The sequence below is a fragment of the Hypomesus transpacificus genome, chromosome 4 (assembly GCF_021917145.1).
Source record: "Hypomesus transpacificus isolate Combined female chromosome 4, fHypTra1, whole genome shotgun sequence".
Taxonomy (NCBI): Eukaryota; Metazoa; Chordata; class Actinopteri; order Osmeriformes; family Osmeridae; genus Hypomesus; species Hypomesus transpacificus.
In genome coordinates this window covers 11,200,439-11,218,817 of record NC_061063.1, presented here as the reverse complement: position 1 = coordinate 11,218,817, position 18,379 = coordinate 11,200,439, and the positions used below count along the sequence as shown (strand labels likewise).

Sequence of the window (18,379 nt, the reverse complement as noted above, 5' to 3'; positions counted from 1 at the left end):
CTGTCGTGAAGCCAGGCAGCGTGGACACTGCTGTCTCACACGCACATATGCTGCATGTCAAGTGGAACGTTTACAGAGTTTCATCTTCATTTTAATAACAATCCACATATCATGAATGTATGGTAAACACGATCATACTGCATCTGTACAAATACAAATAAATTAATAGAAGCCATACATTCTGTCCAAAGCATATATATTCTGGCTTCTGTGTGTCAGCTGGGGGGTCAGGGGTGGGTCAGGGGGTCATGTGATGAGGTCCAGGGGTCACTCCTCCTCCAGACTGATGGCCTCAGCTTGGCCTACATCTCCCAAAATGCTCAGCAGTTTCTTGTAGGCACTCCTGCGACCCAGAGAGTAAGAGAGATTAAAAAAGAGAGGGGGTGAAAAGGGGCCGATGACTTCATCCTTCCGTTGTGAGAAAGAGAATTGCTTCCTCACCTCAAGGTGCTGTTCCTGCCCAGGCCTCTCTTATGTTCCGTGTTCCTCAAGCTCAGAGACAGAACCGGCACTAGAACCTGCACCACTGGCAGATCTAGAACCGCCACAGTCTCCAGAACACTGTAGACCTGCTTGTCATACACACCTTCGTTCTCCTCTACAAACGACCTGCAGGATGGACACACACACACACACACATGGATTAGGGATGTGTATCGCTGCAGGTACTGGGTACAGAGGTGATGTAGGTCAAGAGACTTACTTTAAGATAGTGGTGGTCTGGTTACATGGTCCATCTGTTGCAGCTCCACACCTCTCCACTAGCAGCTGCAGAGCCTCTGTAGCGATCCTCCTCACTGACACAAACACACACACACACACATCAGTCAGCTCAGATGCACACACAGTACGTTCTGTATGTGTATGTGTGTGTGCAGTCTCCAGTGTTTCCTCTATGTTGATTTTTTGCGGCCCACCACGACTAAATTTCTGCCGCCACGGTATCAGAAATAGGGCTGTACCACATTTTTGGCCGTCTATCAGCAGTGATTGTTAGAGTGCATGTGGGAGAATAGCATGGACACACGCTTCACACCGCAGTTGAGATTGCGTGTGTGCGTCCTTGAGAACTGGAAGGCGTATAAGTTGTCAGTTCATTTAAGCCTGTTATTGTATTAGTCTATATTTGTTGCTAATTTAATTTTAAGTTAACTGGTGATTTTCGTTGTTTGTCTGTTGATTCAGTATCGATTGCTGCCTTTGCTCACGTTTGTATTTTAAGTGCATTATTATGCAGAAGTAGTTTTAATTAATAAATAGTGGGTTTATTTTTATATTTGCTACAGAATGCTTAGCCTATCAAGATCAAATGAAGCAGACAGTGTACATGCTTTCAAGTACCTTAATCGATAGGCTACTGACCATTTACAATACGTTGTTACGTCAATTATTAATTGGCAGCATTTATGCCATTTAGAACATACTTGATGAGTGGAAGGTCTCTTCCAGTAGCCTAACCTTATTGCTTTCAGGGAAATAGGACGGAATATGTGCAATATTACATTAGCTATTACATTAACCTGCTCCGAAATATAGGGTTAGGACTTTGTGCTAAAAGAAAATCCCAGAGAAAACACTGAGTCTCACCATGTGGCTCGTTGACCAGCATCAGACAGCGCAGCACGGAGGGGAGGGGCACAGTGAGCAGGGCGGGGTCAGCATCCTTGTTCCGTCTCAGCAGCTCCAATAGGAAGGCCAGGACGGCGGCCAGGCGGGGAGGAGGGGCGTGGCCCTTGAACTGCAGGAAGTTATCGCTGCATTAAACGGGGAGGGTCAGAGTTAGCAGGTTGTGTGGTGGGTCAGTTATGATAGACCTACACTCTATACTGGTCTGCCCACCAGAGACTTTCAAAACTACCAAAGACAATTACCAAACTACCAGAGAGATCTTCTAAACTACCAGACCTACCTACCAGACTACCAAAGTGATCTACTAAACTACAAGAGAAAATGACCAGACAGACATACCAAACTACCAGACAGACATACAAACTACCACACAGGCATACCAAACTACCACACAGGCATACCAAACTACCACAGACATACCAAACTACCAGACAGTCATACAAACTACCAGACAGTCATACAATCTACCAGACAGTCATACCAAACTACCAGACAGGCATACCAAACTACCAGACAGTCATACAAACTACCAGACAGTCTACCTACCAGAGGACCTGCAGGATGCTCCTCCTCAGTCCTGCCCCATGGGGGGTGGGTGTGGCCTCGCAGGCAGCCAGCAGCACCGGGTGATTGGCTATGACTCCGGCGGAGGGCGTGGCTGGGAGGAAGTGGTCCAGGTACTTGGCGATGACGCTGCGGAGCTGTTGCTTTAGCCCCGCCCCCTGAGACTGGGACATGCCGGCTGCCACGGACAGACCCTGGACAGAGGGACAGGTAGAGTCGGTTGCATATCTGGATAGGGGAGGTTACCTGAAGGTAAAGGCATCTTATCTGCACGTAGAGGGGCAGTTACCCACAGGTAGAGGGGCAGTTACCCACAGGTAGAGAGGTAGTTACTTGTAGGTAGAGGGGCAGTTACCCACAGGTAGAGGGGCAGTTACCGACATGTAGAGAGGTAGTTACCCGTAGGTAGAGAGGTAGTTACCCGTAGGTAGAGAGGTAGTTACCTGTAGGTAAAGGGGCAGGCTGTCTCGCAGGGCCTGCTCCAGGTGGGTCAGGGAGTGGGGCAGCAGGAGGACCTCCACCAGGCGGAACAGTTGCTGCTGGGCCCTCGAGGAGGCCAGCAGGGGGCCCCAGTGCTTCACCACACAGCCTGCAACAGCACAAGGAACACATGAAGAAGTCAGATACCTCCACCAGGCCTCCACCCACCTCAAGCTCCACCCATCTATAGCCCAGGAGGCAATCTCCACTCACCTCCAACCCAGTAAGCCAGCTGCAGACCCTCAGGGTTCTTGTTGACCAGGTAGGGCTTGACATGCTTCAGAAAGTCTCCCAGGTAGTCCAGAGCCTTGGTGACCATGGCAGCGCGCTCCGACAGCACCTGGAGACCACCGTAGACCCGGCCCACGGCCTGGACCAGGGAGGGAGGAGAAAGGGAGAGAAGTATGCATGTCAGGTAACACGTCTGACACAGGTGTGCGTGTGTGTATATGCATGTTTATCCCCTGTGTCTGCTGGACCTTGATGAAGAGCTGCAGAGCTGATCTGGGCTCCGGTCTGGAGGCTGCAGGCTGTAGCCCAGAACGCTGCAGTAGGGAGTCCACCTCAGGCAGCCGCAGAACCAGCCTGGTCAGCTCAGCCAGCTGTTCCTCCAGAGCCCTGCCTGTCGGTACACACATCATACAACCCCCAAATCACTTTTTGAGTCGAGTGTGTGTGTGTGCGAGTGTAGCATCGCTAGCGTGTGACATTCTGTACCTGCACGGCTGTCGGACCTGTCTGGGTTCTTGTGAAGGTGCTGCTGGAGAAAGCACCGGAACCAGGCTCTCACACACAGAGCCTGGGCCGGACCGGAAGCAGAAGCACCTGAGCCGGAGCTCACCGCCACCACCAGCTCACTGGGGACCAGAAGACTTGTCAGGCTCTTCTAACACACAGAGAGCCTGCAGCTGTTCACAGCAGCTCCATACCAATGCATACACAGGACACAAGGTCAACGAGACAGGAAGCTAGACCAGAGTATTCGAGGTCAGAGAGCAGGTGAGCGAGAGGCAGAGAGACCAGAGTAGTCGATGTCAGAGTGAGTACCTGTCTTGCAGCAGGTGAGGCAGGTAACGAGTCACCAAGAGGGGGTGAAGCATGTCCTCCCAGCCAAAGCAGTGCATGATGGACTGGACAGGGTTGGGCTGGAGGTCCTGGGGGGCGGAGCTCGGCAGGTCAAAGGCCAGGAGAGTGAATCCTGGGAAAATAGTCAACAACCATTTAATTAATTAACAACCATAAAAAGGATCCAAGTTGATCAGAATTTTTTTTGCAAACCAAAAAGGTGTGATTAAGGTGATATATAGTATACTATAGTATTTCTGGTTGATAAAAAGTATTCAGATCACAAATGCTGCCATTTGAACATGCTTTGCTAATACAGGAGGCAGTGTGTGTGTGTGTGTGTGACCTGCGGCTGCGTCTGCCAGGGGGGCTGGGGGGGTCTGGGTGAGGCGCAGGCTTCGCAGGAAGGGGAAGAAGTGGGTCCACAGGGCCGCTGCCACCGCTAGGTGGCGCTCTCTCCCCACACTGGCCACCGAGGGGCCCGCCTGGACGCCACGCTGATGGACTCGCCTGAAAGACATACACACACACACACACACACACGTGTTGTTGAAGTCATTATTCAAGACCAGATCCCTCTCCTCCAAACCAGTCGTTTCTCCCCATCTGTACCTTCTCTCAAATCCTCCCTTTTCTTTTCTCTCGTCCGTTCCCCTCCCCCCGTTCCTCTTCCCTGCTCTCTCTGGGGGGATTAATGGTGTATTGGTGCGGCGTGGGGCAGAGGCTGAGACCCAGAATCCCCCCCCCCACACACACAAACACACACCCTCCCAGCGGCTGGCATTAGCCCAGATAAGCAGCTGAAGGAGCTGTAATCTCATTTAGACGAGAGATGATCCCTCTGTACCTCCTTCACCCCGAAAGGGAGGGGGGGGGGGGGTATGGGTGGGCACTGGCACCTTCTCCAAGCCCCCCCCTCCCCCCCACTGCTTGTCTCCCTTTCACACACACACACACACACACACACACACACACACCTCGGCTGAGCCTTCCAGCAAGGTTGTATCTAATCCAAAGAGAGCTGAAACAATCGATTAGAGCCTGAATTCATTAGCCTCGTTACCACGGCGTTGCCACGGCGGCGTGGTCCTTTCACACACATCAAGACTCATTGTACAAGACATCGTCAGAGTCCCCACTTAATCCCCCTTTGCTGTGCAGCGTGCGAGCACACACACACACACACACACACAAAGACACAGCGGCAGACAGAGACACACGCACAAACATGACGCACGCTGACACAGGCAGCGTGACAGACACACACAAAGATCCAGTGCACAAACACACACACACACACACAGAGAGAAGACAGACAGGTTAGGTATCCTGGCGCCTCTACTGCTGCTGCCTGTCAGTCTCCAGACCCCTGTTTCACCTGTGGCCCTCTGACCCACGCTTGGTGTAACACACACCTGTGTCCTGCAGCTGAACCCTCCATGCCTGAGGGGCCCCTGGGGGCCGTAACTCTAGGCAGGCCTCTGCCAGCACCTGCTGGGGTGAGCCGGGGGCTGCGGGGCTCCAGAGAAGGGGGCCCCCAGTCCCAGGGCCTCAGCCGAGAGGAAGAGCACAGCCCTGCCTTTGTCAGCTCCACTGGGCCCTGAGTGTTCTGGGACCTGGGGACTGGGGTGGGCTTTGGGGCAACTCAAAAGCAGACAGAGGCAGGGACTGGTGTGTGTATGTGTGTGTGTTGCGGACTTAAGTGCATACACTTAGCATAGGCGAGTGTGTGTAAACACGCACACACACACACACAGGTGTCTGTGTGCTTCCTCACCGGAGCTGGGACAGCACGACCTGCAGGAAGCCGAGGGCGGAGCCCAGCTCAGTCTGCCGGCAGGCGGGAAGCAGGAGGCCGAAGCCCTCGTTGAGCAGCCGCTCCTCCGATTGGCCGAGAGCCCTGCTCGTCTCGAACACCTCGGCCACGCCCTCCAGGTAGGAGGCGAGCGGCGGCCAGAGCGCCAGGCGCCTGGACGGCTCCGTGGTCCGGAGGTAGAACTCCCGGGCCGACTTGGAGAAGGAGTCGGCCAGCCAGCAGGCCTGGGGCCCCACGTCCAGGCCCCGGTCCTGGAGCAGCAGCAGCAGGGCCAGCTGGCCCCTCCACACCAGGCCCCGCTGGGTCGGGGGGCCGTCCCACGGCAGGAGCCCCAGGAGCTCGCACGCGCGCCCCGCCACGTCCTCCGGCTCCGCCCGCAGGGCCACGACCAGGAAGAGGAGGAGGAAGTGGGCGAGCCCCGCCTCCGACAGCTCCTGCATCCGACGCTGGTGGAACTTGGAGTACACCCTGGAGGGAGGGGGGAAAGAGAGAGAGAGACACAGACAGAGAGTGAGACACAGACAGAGAGAGGGAAAGAGAGAGACACAGACAGAGAGTGAGACACAGACAGAGAGGGAAAGAGAGAGAGAGACACAGACAGAGAGTGAGACACAGACAGAGAAAGGGAAAGAGAGACACAGACAGAGAGAGGGAAAGAGACAGACAGAGAGAGGGAAAGACAGAGAGTGTGGGGGTGGAGGGGAGTTAACTCTATTACTTATGATAACATAATGATTTGCTTGACTGGTCCCAGTAGTGCATCATATGCGATTAGAGCCTAACTAATAAAAAGGCTTCAAATGACGCGCCGCTCGTATAGAATAGCAACGTGGAACGTAGGAAGTGAATATACAGGGTTAGGGTTATGCCCTGCAATGCGTGTAGAGGGAGCTTGCAGGGAAAGCCATCACATTACAAATGCCCCAACCACTGTCAGAATCTGGAAAAGCTGTTTGGAATTTGAATGAGCCCCGGCCTAAGGTGTGTTGTATATTTCATGACTGACGTATTGAAAAGTTAAAGAGACGCGTAGGAACAGATCGTGTGTGTGTGCGCGTGTGTGTTGAGAACATACGCGCGCGCGCACACACACACACACACACACACACACACACACACACACCTGTCGGTCGGCTTTCTTGTTTGCGGGTCTGTTTATTTTGGGGGGTTTGTTTGTTTGTCTGTTTGACCAAGACAGCACGTTTCCGGGGGCAACCAGATGCTCCAGTCTCCCAGGGGAGGTGATCAGGCCGTTGCCATGGCGGTAGGCCACCCCCTAACTTGGTTCCTGGCAGCAGCAAACCAGCTTTAGAAGACTAACGACACGGCACGAGCATTAGCCTTCACCCCCGCGGGCTGGGGGCCGGGGGCGTTGGTTATTAACATACAGCCTCAACAGTCTCAAATCGCATACTTTGTCCTGTCACTTTTATATAATACTGCAGTTGCCCATATGAAGTACATACGGTTGCATGCAGTCTGCATACCATTGGCACAGACATTGTCATAGCTCCGCACCTCGAACCCCCTTGCTCATTCATCCGTCACAGTTCGTAGTGGAAAATTGTTGGTTGGTCTTACGCTGCGCAGAAGATTGTGGGCTGCCAGGAAAAAGAGCATGCTGGCTGGCATACTGCAAGAAGCGACCAGGCTTCCCTTCATCCCTCCACACCATATGTCCCTCCCTCCCTTTTACACCCCCTCCCTCCCGGTCTTCACCTCCCCTTGATCTGCCTCCAGGGGGCGCTGTCCTGGGCCAGGTAGAGTGCCAGGATCCTGAGGAAGAGGAGGAAGGAGGAGGCGTGGCGGTAGAGCTGGGCGTGGCCTGCGGAGCGCAGGGGGCCGGGCTCGCAGCAGCTCCGGGCCTGCTCCAGCAGGGCCAGGGGGCTCCGCGACATGCTGCCCAAAGACGACACCCCCAGCCAGGGCACGGAGAAGGAGCCTCCCTGGGGACACCACATGGGGGAGTACGGGAGTGAGGAATACGGAGGAGGTGGAGGGGAGGTGGAGGGGAGGTTTTTAAGCGGTCTCACCAGGTGCCGGCTGTAGTACTCCCAGAGGATAGACACGGTGCTGGTGTTGGGGCCCCACATGAGACACACACTCAGACAGCAGTGCACGTGCATCCTGACCTGCTCCTCCTGCAGCCCTCCCTACACACACACACGCACAGTTCAGTTTTGAGATAGCAAAACAAGTAGCCTGTTCCCCCAGCACGGTCTCAAGGCAGGGCAAGGCCGGCAGTACCTTGGGGTTACAGGAGGCCCTCAGAAGCCCTCCTACTAAGCTCCAGTTATCCTCCAGCTGTTTCTGTGAAGACAGGGCACGACTCGCGTCAATACCAATTTGCACGACGAATGTTGGATACAAATAGTCGACATACGCTGTCACGCACAACCTCCAATCCACCCCGGGGCCCCCCCCCAGACCTGCTGAGTGCCAGCAGGGTATGGTCCTGGGTGAGAGCCCCCCCCCCCTCCCTACCTCAGTCTGGAGGCTGCCACTGCGGCCGTACTGGCCCAGCTCTGCCAGGTGGGTCACCAGCCACCAGCTGAAGCCCAGGGCATCCTTGCAGGGTGGGAGGGGGGCACCCTGGCCAGACTCGGGCCGGGGCCCCCCCATCAGAGGACGCAGCAGGGTGTTCATGTAGCTCCAGAAAGACTGGGAGGAGGACGAGGAGTAGGAGGGAGGTGGAGGGGAGGGCAGACACGTGCGGAAAAAAAAACACCCACTGCAATGACATGGACAGGTTCGACTCGGAAGATTGTCTGTGTGTGTGTGTGTCTGTGCATGTGTGTGTGTGTGTGAGAGAGCGCTCACCGGAGTGTGTAGCACCTTGCTCCTGTGCTCCACCAAGTGTATGAGCTGGATCCACAGCTCCCTGCTGCAGGAGCACAGGTACGGCTGGCTGCTCTGGGCCTCGGTCGGACGCACCTGCAACACACTGACCAGTTACACACACACACACTAACAGCAAGGTGGCAGAGAGTTGGGCCAGCTCCAGGTCAGAGGTCAGTCACCTTGCAGTACTTGCTGATGGCCAGGCTGGTGAGGTCACACAGCAGGTTGGTGAGCTGCTGCTCCAGCAGGCTGACGTCGGTCACGTTCTCTCCTGTCAGGTCCTGCTGCACGTACACCACCTGGCCTACACACACACACACACACTTTAGAAAAGGTGGAAGGCTTCCAGAACCCAGTGAGTGCAGGCCTGTAGAGGGGGTGGGACGTCCCCGGGGGCGGAGCCTACCCTGCATCTTGTGACCCAGCAGGTGCAGCAGCTCCAGCAGGGACCAGTGGAGGTCCAGGTGCAGGTGGAGCAGGTGCCAGGTGGGCGGGAGCAGCTGAGAACACACACACACAGACCAATCATAAAGGCTGTGAGACATGACACAGACAGGCAGACCAATCAGAGAAAGGCAGAGGGACCAGACAAATCAGAGAGCCCATGAAGGCCACGTCCGACACAGAGAGACAGATCAGGCCCTACATTCACATACCATCGACACCTTTAAGTTCCATTGTGCCAAGGGTGGAAGACAGTACCTTGCCCATGTGTTGCATGGTGAAGGCAGCCTGCACGCTGGCAGGCATGTCACTGAGGCGCCCAATGAGGAGAGAGAGACCGAACAGCTCCTCCAGCAGAGCCGAGGGGAAGACGGCCTGCAGGGCCTCGTAGGGGTGGGGGGCAGCCTGCTCCGGCCTGGGGGGCGAGAGGTACCTGCGGGAGGGGCACAGCCGGCGGTCACACGGACAGGCAGGAGGAAACGGGAGGAGGGGGGAAAGAGGAGATGGCGGTGCAAGGGGAGGAGTCCGAGGCCAGTGAGGATGTGTAGGGAGTCAGGTGGCTAAGAGGTTAGGGAATCGGGCTAGTAATCAGAAGGTTGCTGGTTCGATTCCCGGCCATGCCAAATTACGTTGTGTCCTTAGGAAAGGCACTTCACCCTACTTGTCTAGGGGGAATGTCCCTGTACTTAATGTAAGTCACTCTGGATAAGAGCGTCTGCTAAATGACTATATGTAAATGTAGGAGGAGGAGGTTTAGGGAGAATCCTTACAGAGTAGGTGGGTGTGGACTGTCTGTGGACAGCAGCCTATCAGTGTCCTCACCTGTAGAGGAAAACTTTGACATACTGAAGGAACTGCACACACTGGTGCCTCAGGTCCTCAGCCTCGTAGTGGAGTCCACTAGCCTGGCCTGAAACACAGGCCACATCACAATTAACTCTATCATCTATTGACAGCCAATGACGTCACTTCTACTCAATAGAACACAGGCAGCTTGAAGGTGTGAAGAAACATCAGCCAGAAACATTTCATGACATGCAGGAATGTGTGGAGTCAAAGATAGCTCACCAAAGTCATGAGAGCTGGATTGTACAAGTGTCTCCAGTTTGAACACCTTCTGTCTGTAAGATGACAATACAACAGTCTCATGAGACAGTTCACTGTGACCACATGATGCCCTTACCCAGCTTACAATTGAAAACATTTGTTTAGACTATAGCTTGTTTACATGCAGTAGTTTACATATATTCTTTTTTTGGCAAGACAGTTGTCTGCAGGGAAACTAATGGCTATGTGACTAGAAATGTTTCCTGTTCTGTGCAGAGTTCAAGTGGGATCAAGTAGACTCTACAGTAGAGCATAATAAGGTGATGAATTGCTGATGACTATTTGAGATTTGTTTCAAATGTAAAGTGCATTACAAATCCAATCTATTATTGTTATGATTATTGTTATGATGTGGTAAACACCTCACCTGAACAGGCCGAACAGCAGCTGCGTGGATTCCACCAGGGCCGTCTCGGTCACCCAGAGAAAGCCGAACAGCTCCACGGTGTCTGATTCATAGTCAGCCGGGGCTGGGTCCAGTCTTAGCAGCAACCTGGGGTAGCGGAACCACAACAGTTGCGCTCAAACCAAAAAACAGACCGTTAAAGTTAAAACACATTATTGAGGACTTAAAGTGTAACCTACCTCTTCAGTGAACCTCTGCCGATGTAAGCGTCTGGTGAGACTTGCAGGGTGTTCTCCCGTCCCGATTCGGAAAAGCAGCCGAAACAGGGTGGGCGAGCGGGAGCCAAACTGCACGAACTCTCCGCTGCAAACGGTGACACCGGAGGAGTGAGGGACTGATTGAAGTCCTCGTCCATTTCGTTAACTGCAAAGAAAAACACATTGCTACAAAATCTGTAATGTTGCACCCCGCTTTAGTGAGCTTTCACACAGCCAGCAAGCATGCTAATTTAGAAAACTATAAGTTGCTGCTGGCTAGTCAGGAACCACAACAAACCTCAGTTAGCAGACAACAATCCAGACAGCATTACAACACTTATTTTCATCAGAATATCGCGAATATCTATATTCCCGAAGTTAATTATGATCATTGCTTCTAACGCAGATTGCTAATATCGCTTCCTTCTCGTTCTCTTTTGTAATATTTGGGTTTGCTGCCTTTGCCGCGCTGGTAAACTGGGCTTGCGCAGTCGGAAACCCAAGGACGTCTCTTCAATGATTGGTTCGCCGTTCTCTGGAGAGGCGTGACCAGGCTGTTAGTAGAAATACACAAGACTGTGCAATAAAGCACATTGTTACAGACACACTATTATTTCAATAATATTCATCATACTTACGAGGTCCTACAGCTCCCCTCATGCTCCATAGTATTTAGCCGGTTTCATTCCGATTTCAACATATCTGAATAAATACTCTGTATACACTAAATACACTGTATAATCCATAATCAAAATGTAGCAATTATTGAGTTTATTACAAAAGATCCAAAGTCATCATAATTATCTACGATGGCATGCGCTCCACTTTTAATGAAGGTTGAGGTTTAATAATGCGTAATAAGGTTTACGCTTTGGAAGACAGTTATTTAGTTTTACACAAAAACATTAGTTGTGTAATCCTAGCTTGTTCTGCTGGTGAAGCAGCAAGCAGCAGTGACCTCTGAGTAAGCCAGCTGGCAGTGCATGGCCTCAAGTCCGACCTCTGGAAGTCTTGTTAAAACCGTTAGCATTAAACCTCTTTCTGAAAGAGTTCTATGTAGTTAAAACCTATAATGACTTTGCATAATGATGTACATTCTCTATCTTCACAGGGTTTTCCCTGGAAGAGATCTGACCATTGTGCTGAGGAGGGAGCCAGTCAGCTTTATCTTGGAACAAACCCAGAGGCCTCAGCTTGATCAATTAGAGCCCTGAAAAGCCCTCTCCCTGGCCCTTTCTTCCTCCTGGCTGGGAGGGACAGAAACTTATCAGTCTCTCTGAGCGATAGGACAACGGGAATAAGTAGTTTGTCTATAAAAATGTCCAGGTGCTTTATCAGTGTCCCAGTAGGCCAGAGGGCCTCTGTGTTCCATGCAGTGAACCTTCCTTTCACTGCCTCCTTCCCTCTATTATTCTCTTTCTATCTTTCATTCTTTCGTTCTTTCGTTCTTTCGTTCTTTCGTTCTTTCGTTCTTTCGTTCTTTCGTTCTTTCTTTCTGTCTTTCTGTCTTTCTGTTTTTCTGTCTGTCTGTCTTTCTTTCTTTCTTTCTTTCTGTCTTCCTGTCTGTCCATCTCTCTCCTCCCCCTTCTTTACCTCCCCCCATTCTCTCTCCCTCTGCCTGCGAGCTGAGAACAGCATGGTCCTGCCCAGTGCTACAGGGGTTGACTGAGGTTCAGTCCCCTCGGGAAGCTGTTGGATGTGAGCCAGGGGACTGAGCCTTGCTGCATGCTGCAGAAGTACGCCGTGTGAGTCACGGTGCTGTGTAGTCCAGGAAGCACTGATTAATACACAGCCTGCACCTCCTCTACAACCCAGATCAGCTCGGCAGCCTCTTCCAAACATTCCACTCGTGAGATGAAGCGGTCGTTCATCAAGTATGATAAGACGATAAGAGGCAGAGGAAGGGATCATGGCACACTGTATAGCAGTCAAATAAAGGCCCCGTTTTGCATGTCCACAAACTACCGGTGTGTCTCCGATGCTTTGCATCAAGAGATGAGATAAAGAGAGAGAGAGAGGGTGAATGAGAGAGAGTGAGAGAGAGAGAGAGAGAGAGAGAGAGAGAGAGAGACAGAGAAAGAGAGATAGTGAAAAAGGTAGAGAGAGAGTTGTCTGGTCCAGCTTCAGCCAGTCCTTACTTAGACAGCAGTACTACTAGAGACAATCTCCCAGCGACTGCTCTACAGCTACAGGTGAGTGGATTCAGGTGACAGTCAGAGACCATACTTATACATACCTAATACAGTAAGAACCACAGACCACTGGATTTCAACCAGTTTATTCAATATTTTTTTTTTTACGAGCACACTAGTGACAGTGTGTGTGTGTGCTTGTGTGTGGGGGGGAGGAGGAGTGTGGTGTGTGTGTGTGTTCCAAGGGCTGGAAAGACAAAGTCTTCCTCTTGGCTGCACGTGCTCCAAGACAGTAGAAGAGCCTTCATGATCCTGGCCGTTCTAGCTGCGGGCTTCCTGCTGCAGTGCCTGTCTGTGGCCACAGGGGGGCAGCGCAGCTCCAAGCCCCAAGTGTTCTACGCTGTGGAGATGAAGGGAGGAGCCACATCAGCCAGAGTCCTGGCCCAGCAGCATGGACTCCAGTTCATCTCCCAGGTCAGAAACACGTTCAGAAGCTTCTTCAACATTGACCCTCACTTTCATGTTTCTTAATAGTTTTATCGAGGCTCTCTGTCAGGTGAGCTTGAAACTGCTGACTGTCGATTCCATTTGAGGATATCTGACTCTCCACAAATTACAGCAGTGTCTCTGAATATTTAATATCTGATCAAAGACACACACACACACACATACACTAGCTACTTCTACTTATCCCCACTGTGGGCCTGTGCATTATTGTATTATGTAGAATCCAACGGAATGACCTATACGGAAATAATTTGCTTCACCGAGTCTATCCTCATCTGTCAAAGTCAGGTATATGACTATCTTCTTTATTTTAATTTTTACAAAGAAGTGTAGTTTTACAGACCGGTTTGAGTATAATTAGTGTTTGATCGTCTCCCCTCTTCACACAGTCTGCAGACTGTATTCTATCGCCATGCACGCCTGCTAAATGTCAACGATATTAAATCCTCTTAGTAACATCACATCCTGTTCAATAATGGGAACATGGATTGCCTCATTGAATGTGGATCATACTCCACTTTATTCAAACCCAACTCCTACTGTGAAACTAATATTGTTTGTAGGACAATCAGGAATAAAACGAAAGTTAAGTTCTGTTTATATACAGTATGTATGAAAGCATGAGAAACAAGCATGTGTTTCGACTTAAAACAGGAAGTCACACATCTCTAACCAATGGTGTAAGGCCTCCCAGAATGCCCCTCTTTCTAGTGATGTGGAATACCACTGCCAGATTACCATGTCATTTGCATAGTATTACCATGTCATTAGCATGTCATTACCAGAACCTAACTGGTGTTGGTGCCTGTAGACCATGTATCATCTTTCTTTGCCCCCCCTCCTCTCTCTCTCTCTCTCTCTCTCTCTCTCTCTCTCTCTCTCTCTCTCTCTCTCTCTCTCTCTCTCTCTCTCCTCTTCATCCATCCTCCCGGCCAGCTAAGGTCTAGCGGCCTTCAGCTCTCAGTTAGTCCTCCTTTGGGTGTAGCCTCGAATGCTCCCCCCCTCCCTCCCTCCGCTTTCCGAATGTTTCCCTCTTTCTTAGTACTTGTGCTGTTTTTTTCCTCCCCATCTTTCACTGTTTCTGTGATTTGCCTTCGCTCTTCCCCGCTCCCTTTCTTTTGCCCTCCTTATTCCCACCAGCTCTCCGTGGTTCCCTCACTCCTGTCCCCCCTCTAAAGGCAGGGCACCAATCGTCTAATGGCCGGGATTGGGGGTGAGGTCCCTTCCATTACTTACCCTCTCTTCCTCTCCTTCTCTCTTAATCTCTCCCCTACTCTGTTGAGTGCAGCGAGGAGGAAGGAGGGAGGAGGAGGAGGAGGGGAAGGGGGGGGGGCAGGAGGAGGAGGAGATCCAGGAGGAAGAGGTGGAGAGCACAGCAGAGCAGGCTCCGTGGGTTGAGATGATGTATGGGTGTAGAGACCTGGTGTTGGCCGTGTGATGGATTAAAGCACTTTGTAGGAAAATTACGGAGAGCGCCTCAGCACCCCTGAGTCCATGCCTTAATAAAACTCTCTTCAATATTGAAATGGAGAGAGGAGAGGAGAGAGGGAGAGAGGGGCGATGGAAAGGAGAGCGAGTGAGAAAGAGAGGACGATAGAATAAAGGAGAAAGAGAGAGAGAGAAACGAGATAGAGTCAAGTAGCGGGATCCACTCTGACACACCTGCAAGGCGCGCTTGTAAGGGAGATCTAGGACAGACTGAGACAAGAAACAAATAAACGGTAGCATGACTCTTCATAGTGTTGTTCACAACATAAATATATAGATTTTTGTTTACATTTCTTGGTCACTATATAAACAGTATATGGATCCTGACAACCAATAAGAAATAATCAAGATCAGAAAAAAACAAACATTTAAATAATCATTTAACAGCAAAATAGGTATATAGCGTTTCCATTTGCCACAAAAGTAGTGAATAAACCCACCGAAAATGGAATAGAAATAGGACAAAAACAAATGGTGGCACATTCGTAAAATATCTCTCGACTTTTTTCTTCCCAAAATGTTGCATGATTGTGTCGTGCAAATCATTTGAAGAGATCCACTGGGCCGTCTTGTCTCTCCACTTCTGTCTAAATCTTGAATATCCTTGATGCTGAGACGCTCATCTTCATTGTCTTCACTCTCATAGTTGGGACTGGGTAGGTCGGCACCCCCACGCAATTTTAAGAGTAAGACGATTGCAGTATCCCTCTTGACTCTACAAAAGGAGAGTTGTTTTGAGTTTTCCAACCCAGCAAAGGAAAGGCTCAGCACATGTCAGAACACATAAAGACGGAGAGAAGATTTGAACAATGTTAAAGCCGCGTTTGTCAGGAAGTAGCCATTCACATGAAGGACTTGCAGAATTGACAGGATTTACCATTGAAAATGATTGCATTTCCTGACAATTGGATTTCCAAAGTATTATCATGGAGCCACTTCACAATTCCTACTGTGCCTAACGACAGTGTAGCTACCACAGGTATTACCATGTAGCTGCTGTGCTATGTTTAACTGAGCGACTCTCAGCAGCCCAAGGGTTAGTGGAGGAGAGAGAGAACTGTAGGGTGAGAGACTATGGATTTGAATGAGGACGTACTTACCAGGAATGCCCGAGCCGCAATCATCCACTTTAAGTTCCGAACTGTCGTGTCGTTCAAAATGTTCCCCTGTCCGTAGATCAACAGTTGGTCTCCTCAATAGTACCTCAATTTTACAAATAAAGATGTTACAGCTTGTCTTGTTTCCAGCAGCAGATGCAGTCAGTATAGAACAAGTGCAGTCAGAGTTTTAGCCAAACTCAAGGCCTAAGTGTTTACTTTAGTGGATAATGATCCTTTCACAGACTGGGTTTTATGAGCTGCGGCTAGTAGCTCCATGGCTCACTCTGTCGGTCAGTCAGCCTCTATCTGTTTTATATCACACACATCAGTTTAATGAAATATGGAAGAAAGAGAGAGAGAGAGAGCTGTGGAGAGAAGACAGATTTCAATGAGAACATCTTACCAGTAGTGTTTTCCAAGTGTTCTTATCTTCTTCTTTAGCTGAAGAATTCTTGTTTTTTCTCCGCTGGGATTCTAATGTAAACCATAGCTCTGCATGTTGGCGTTTAGCAGAGTGGGAAACAGACACGTTCTGTATCCTGTAAGTTCTGTGACTCAGTTTCACAGCAGAAATTCTCACGGTGTGATAGTGCTGGCATGAGTCCCAGATATCCACTGTCCAAGATTTTTTAGTTTGAAATACATTTGTGTCTGTGTGTGTGTATGTGTGTCTGGGGACAGTGCGGGGTGTATTCGTGTGTGTGTGTGTGTCTGGGTGTGATTGCATGCATGTATGTATGTGTGTCATGGAGTGTGTGCGTTTGTGTGCGTGACAGTCAGTGTGTCAGACAAACCCCTGGTCCAGGCAGCAGATCTGGACAGAAGCAGGGGATAATTGATAGTGACAGGCTTCTCCCAGCTTTAATTGCTGCTGGTGAATTAGATTACTTTCTCCAATGGCTCCATTAGCAGGGAGATCCATCCCAACACCCTGATTGGCTTCTTATTGTTCCTGTGTGGCCCTGCTATGGTGCATGATGGGGGGCTAGATGAGGGTTTACCATGGTGGTGGTATCTCCTCTCCTCTCCTCTCTCCTCTCCTCTCCTCTCCTCTCCTCTCCTCTCCTCTCCTCTCCTCTCCTCTCCTCTCCTCTCCTCTCCTCTCCTCTCCTCTCCTCTCCTCTCCTCTCCTCTCCCTCTCCCCTCTCCTCTCCTCTCCTCTCCTCTCCTCTCCTCTCCCTCCCCTCCCCTCCCCTCCCCTCCCCTCCCCTCCCTAGATTTCTCCACTTCTCCTTTCCTGTCTTCTCACTTCCCCTCCTCTCTCCTCTCTCCTTTCCTCCTGTATCTGCTGTGGAAAGGGAACTCAATTTAGGATAATTTACTCTGCAGCCTCATTCTGAGCCCCCTCGGGGGCTGCATAGAGGGAAGAGAAAGAATCTTCTTCAAACACACACACACACACACACACACACAAACAATAACACACACACACACATAAACAAACACGTGCACACACACTGACACATACACACACAGACATGCACATACACAGACACAAACACACACCAGCACACAATTGCCACAAAGTGGATTTCACTTAGTTATGTGCAACTCTCCCGGGCGGTCAGTAGGATTGAGTTAGTGGTGTTTGGAGGATGTGTCACCCTGCCTCTCTGAGCCTGGCCAAGGCCTCCGCTGAAGCCCCATCAGGATGTCTGCACTCAGGTGCTTACCAGGGCCTCCTGCCCCAAGTCCTCCAGCCCTGCCCCGGCCAGGGAAGCGGTGTAGGGGCGTGGAGGTCTCCTGTTAGCTAACACCCGTTGTAGCTGAGCTATAAAGTCCTCATCCAGTAACAGGTGGATGCGGAGGGCCGTGTCGATGTGTGCCGCTCAGTCTAACATGCACTTGTGTTCCAGATTGGCAGCCTGGAGGACCTCTTCACCCTGGGAGACAGCAGTGGGCTCCACCTCGCGGACGACCTGGAGGCACGGCTGGCTGACACCGCGGGGGTGAGTGACAGGGCGGATGTTTGTGGCAAGCAAGAAAGAGAGAGGACAGACAGACGGAGAGAGAGAGAGAGAGAGAGAGAGAGAGAGAAAGAGAGAGCAGGTAGGAGGGGAGATGAAAGAGAAAGCGAGAAAGAAAGCAAGAGACAGAAAGAGGATCCCTAACTTCCTCAGAGGTATAATGAGAACCATACGGCGTGTGATTAATTGAAGTAATTTATGCAAAATCTCCAGTGACTCTGTGGTTTCATCAAACTGTAACTTTAATTACTTTTCCAACGTCTTCACTTTAGGTGAGAACGCCATTGCGCTGAAACGTATTATATTTAGTCACGAAACTCAAACGTAATGGATTGCGTAAATAATATTTTGTAATAAAAGACAGATTACGGGTGTTCAAATTATGTGAAGGCAGCACCCCCCCCCCCTTCTACTTCCAATGTTTAATCTGTATCAGTGTGTCAACTTGTGTGGGTGTGTGTAGACTTGTGTGTGTGTGTGTGTGTCAGAACCACTATAGGTTTATCACACTACTTCTTATCAGTTTGCTTATCATACGATTCTGGGTCTGGAGAAACCATCTCAGCAAAAGCCTCTCTCTATCTCTCTATCTCCAACCCTCTATCTCTCCCCCTCCCCCTTCTCTTCTGATGCTTC

The 18,379-nt window shown here is 50.8% G+C and overlaps 1 protein-coding gene and 1 long non-coding RNA gene across 3 annotated transcripts; both read right to left on the bottom strand.

Moving 5' to 3' along the window:
- Positions 1 to 81: 81 nt before the first annotated feature.
- On the bottom strand, positions 82 to 11,010 carry mms22l (MMS22-like, DNA repair protein). Of its 2 annotated transcripts, none has more exons than XM_047019262.1 (25): positions 10,848 to 11,010; positions 10,532 to 10,735; positions 10,314 to 10,439; positions 9,908 to 9,960; positions 9,662 to 9,749; positions 9,098 to 9,272; positions 8,802 to 8,895; positions 8,575 to 8,699; positions 8,375 to 8,488; positions 8,039 to 8,215; positions 7,802 to 7,864; positions 7,588 to 7,707; positions 7,274 to 7,500; positions 5,516 to 6,022; positions 4,085 to 4,248; positions 3,721 to 3,871; positions 3,391 to 3,530; positions 3,153 to 3,295; positions 2,887 to 3,043; positions 2,637 to 2,782; positions 2,176 to 2,387; positions 1,588 to 1,754; positions 704 to 797; positions 442 to 609; positions 82 to 343 (listed from the first exon to the last, which is right to left on the bottom strand). In XM_047019262.1, the coding sequence occupies exons 2-25, from the start codon at positions 10,705 to 10,707 to the stop codon at positions 268 to 270; spliced, it is 3,663 nt and encodes a 1,220-aa protein (XP_046875218.1). In that variant the 5' UTR covers positions 10,708 to 10,735; positions 10,848 to 11,010; the 3' UTR covers positions 82 to 267. The 2 variants fall into 2 exon arrangements, with proteins under 2 accessions (XP_046875218.1, XP_046875217.1); XM_047019261.1 differs by having other exon boundaries at positions 10,532 to 10,715.
- Positions 11,011 to 14,938: 3,928 nt separating this feature from the next.
- LOC124467442 lies at positions 14,939 to 16,333 on the bottom strand. The gene is made up of 3 exons (XR_006956079.1): positions 16,180 to 16,333; positions 15,777 to 15,879; positions 14,939 to 15,391 (listed from the first exon to the last, which is right to left on the bottom strand). It is a non-coding gene; the product is annotated as an uncharacterized LOC124467442 (long non-coding RNA).
- Positions 16,334 to 18,379: the final 2,046 nt, after the last annotated feature.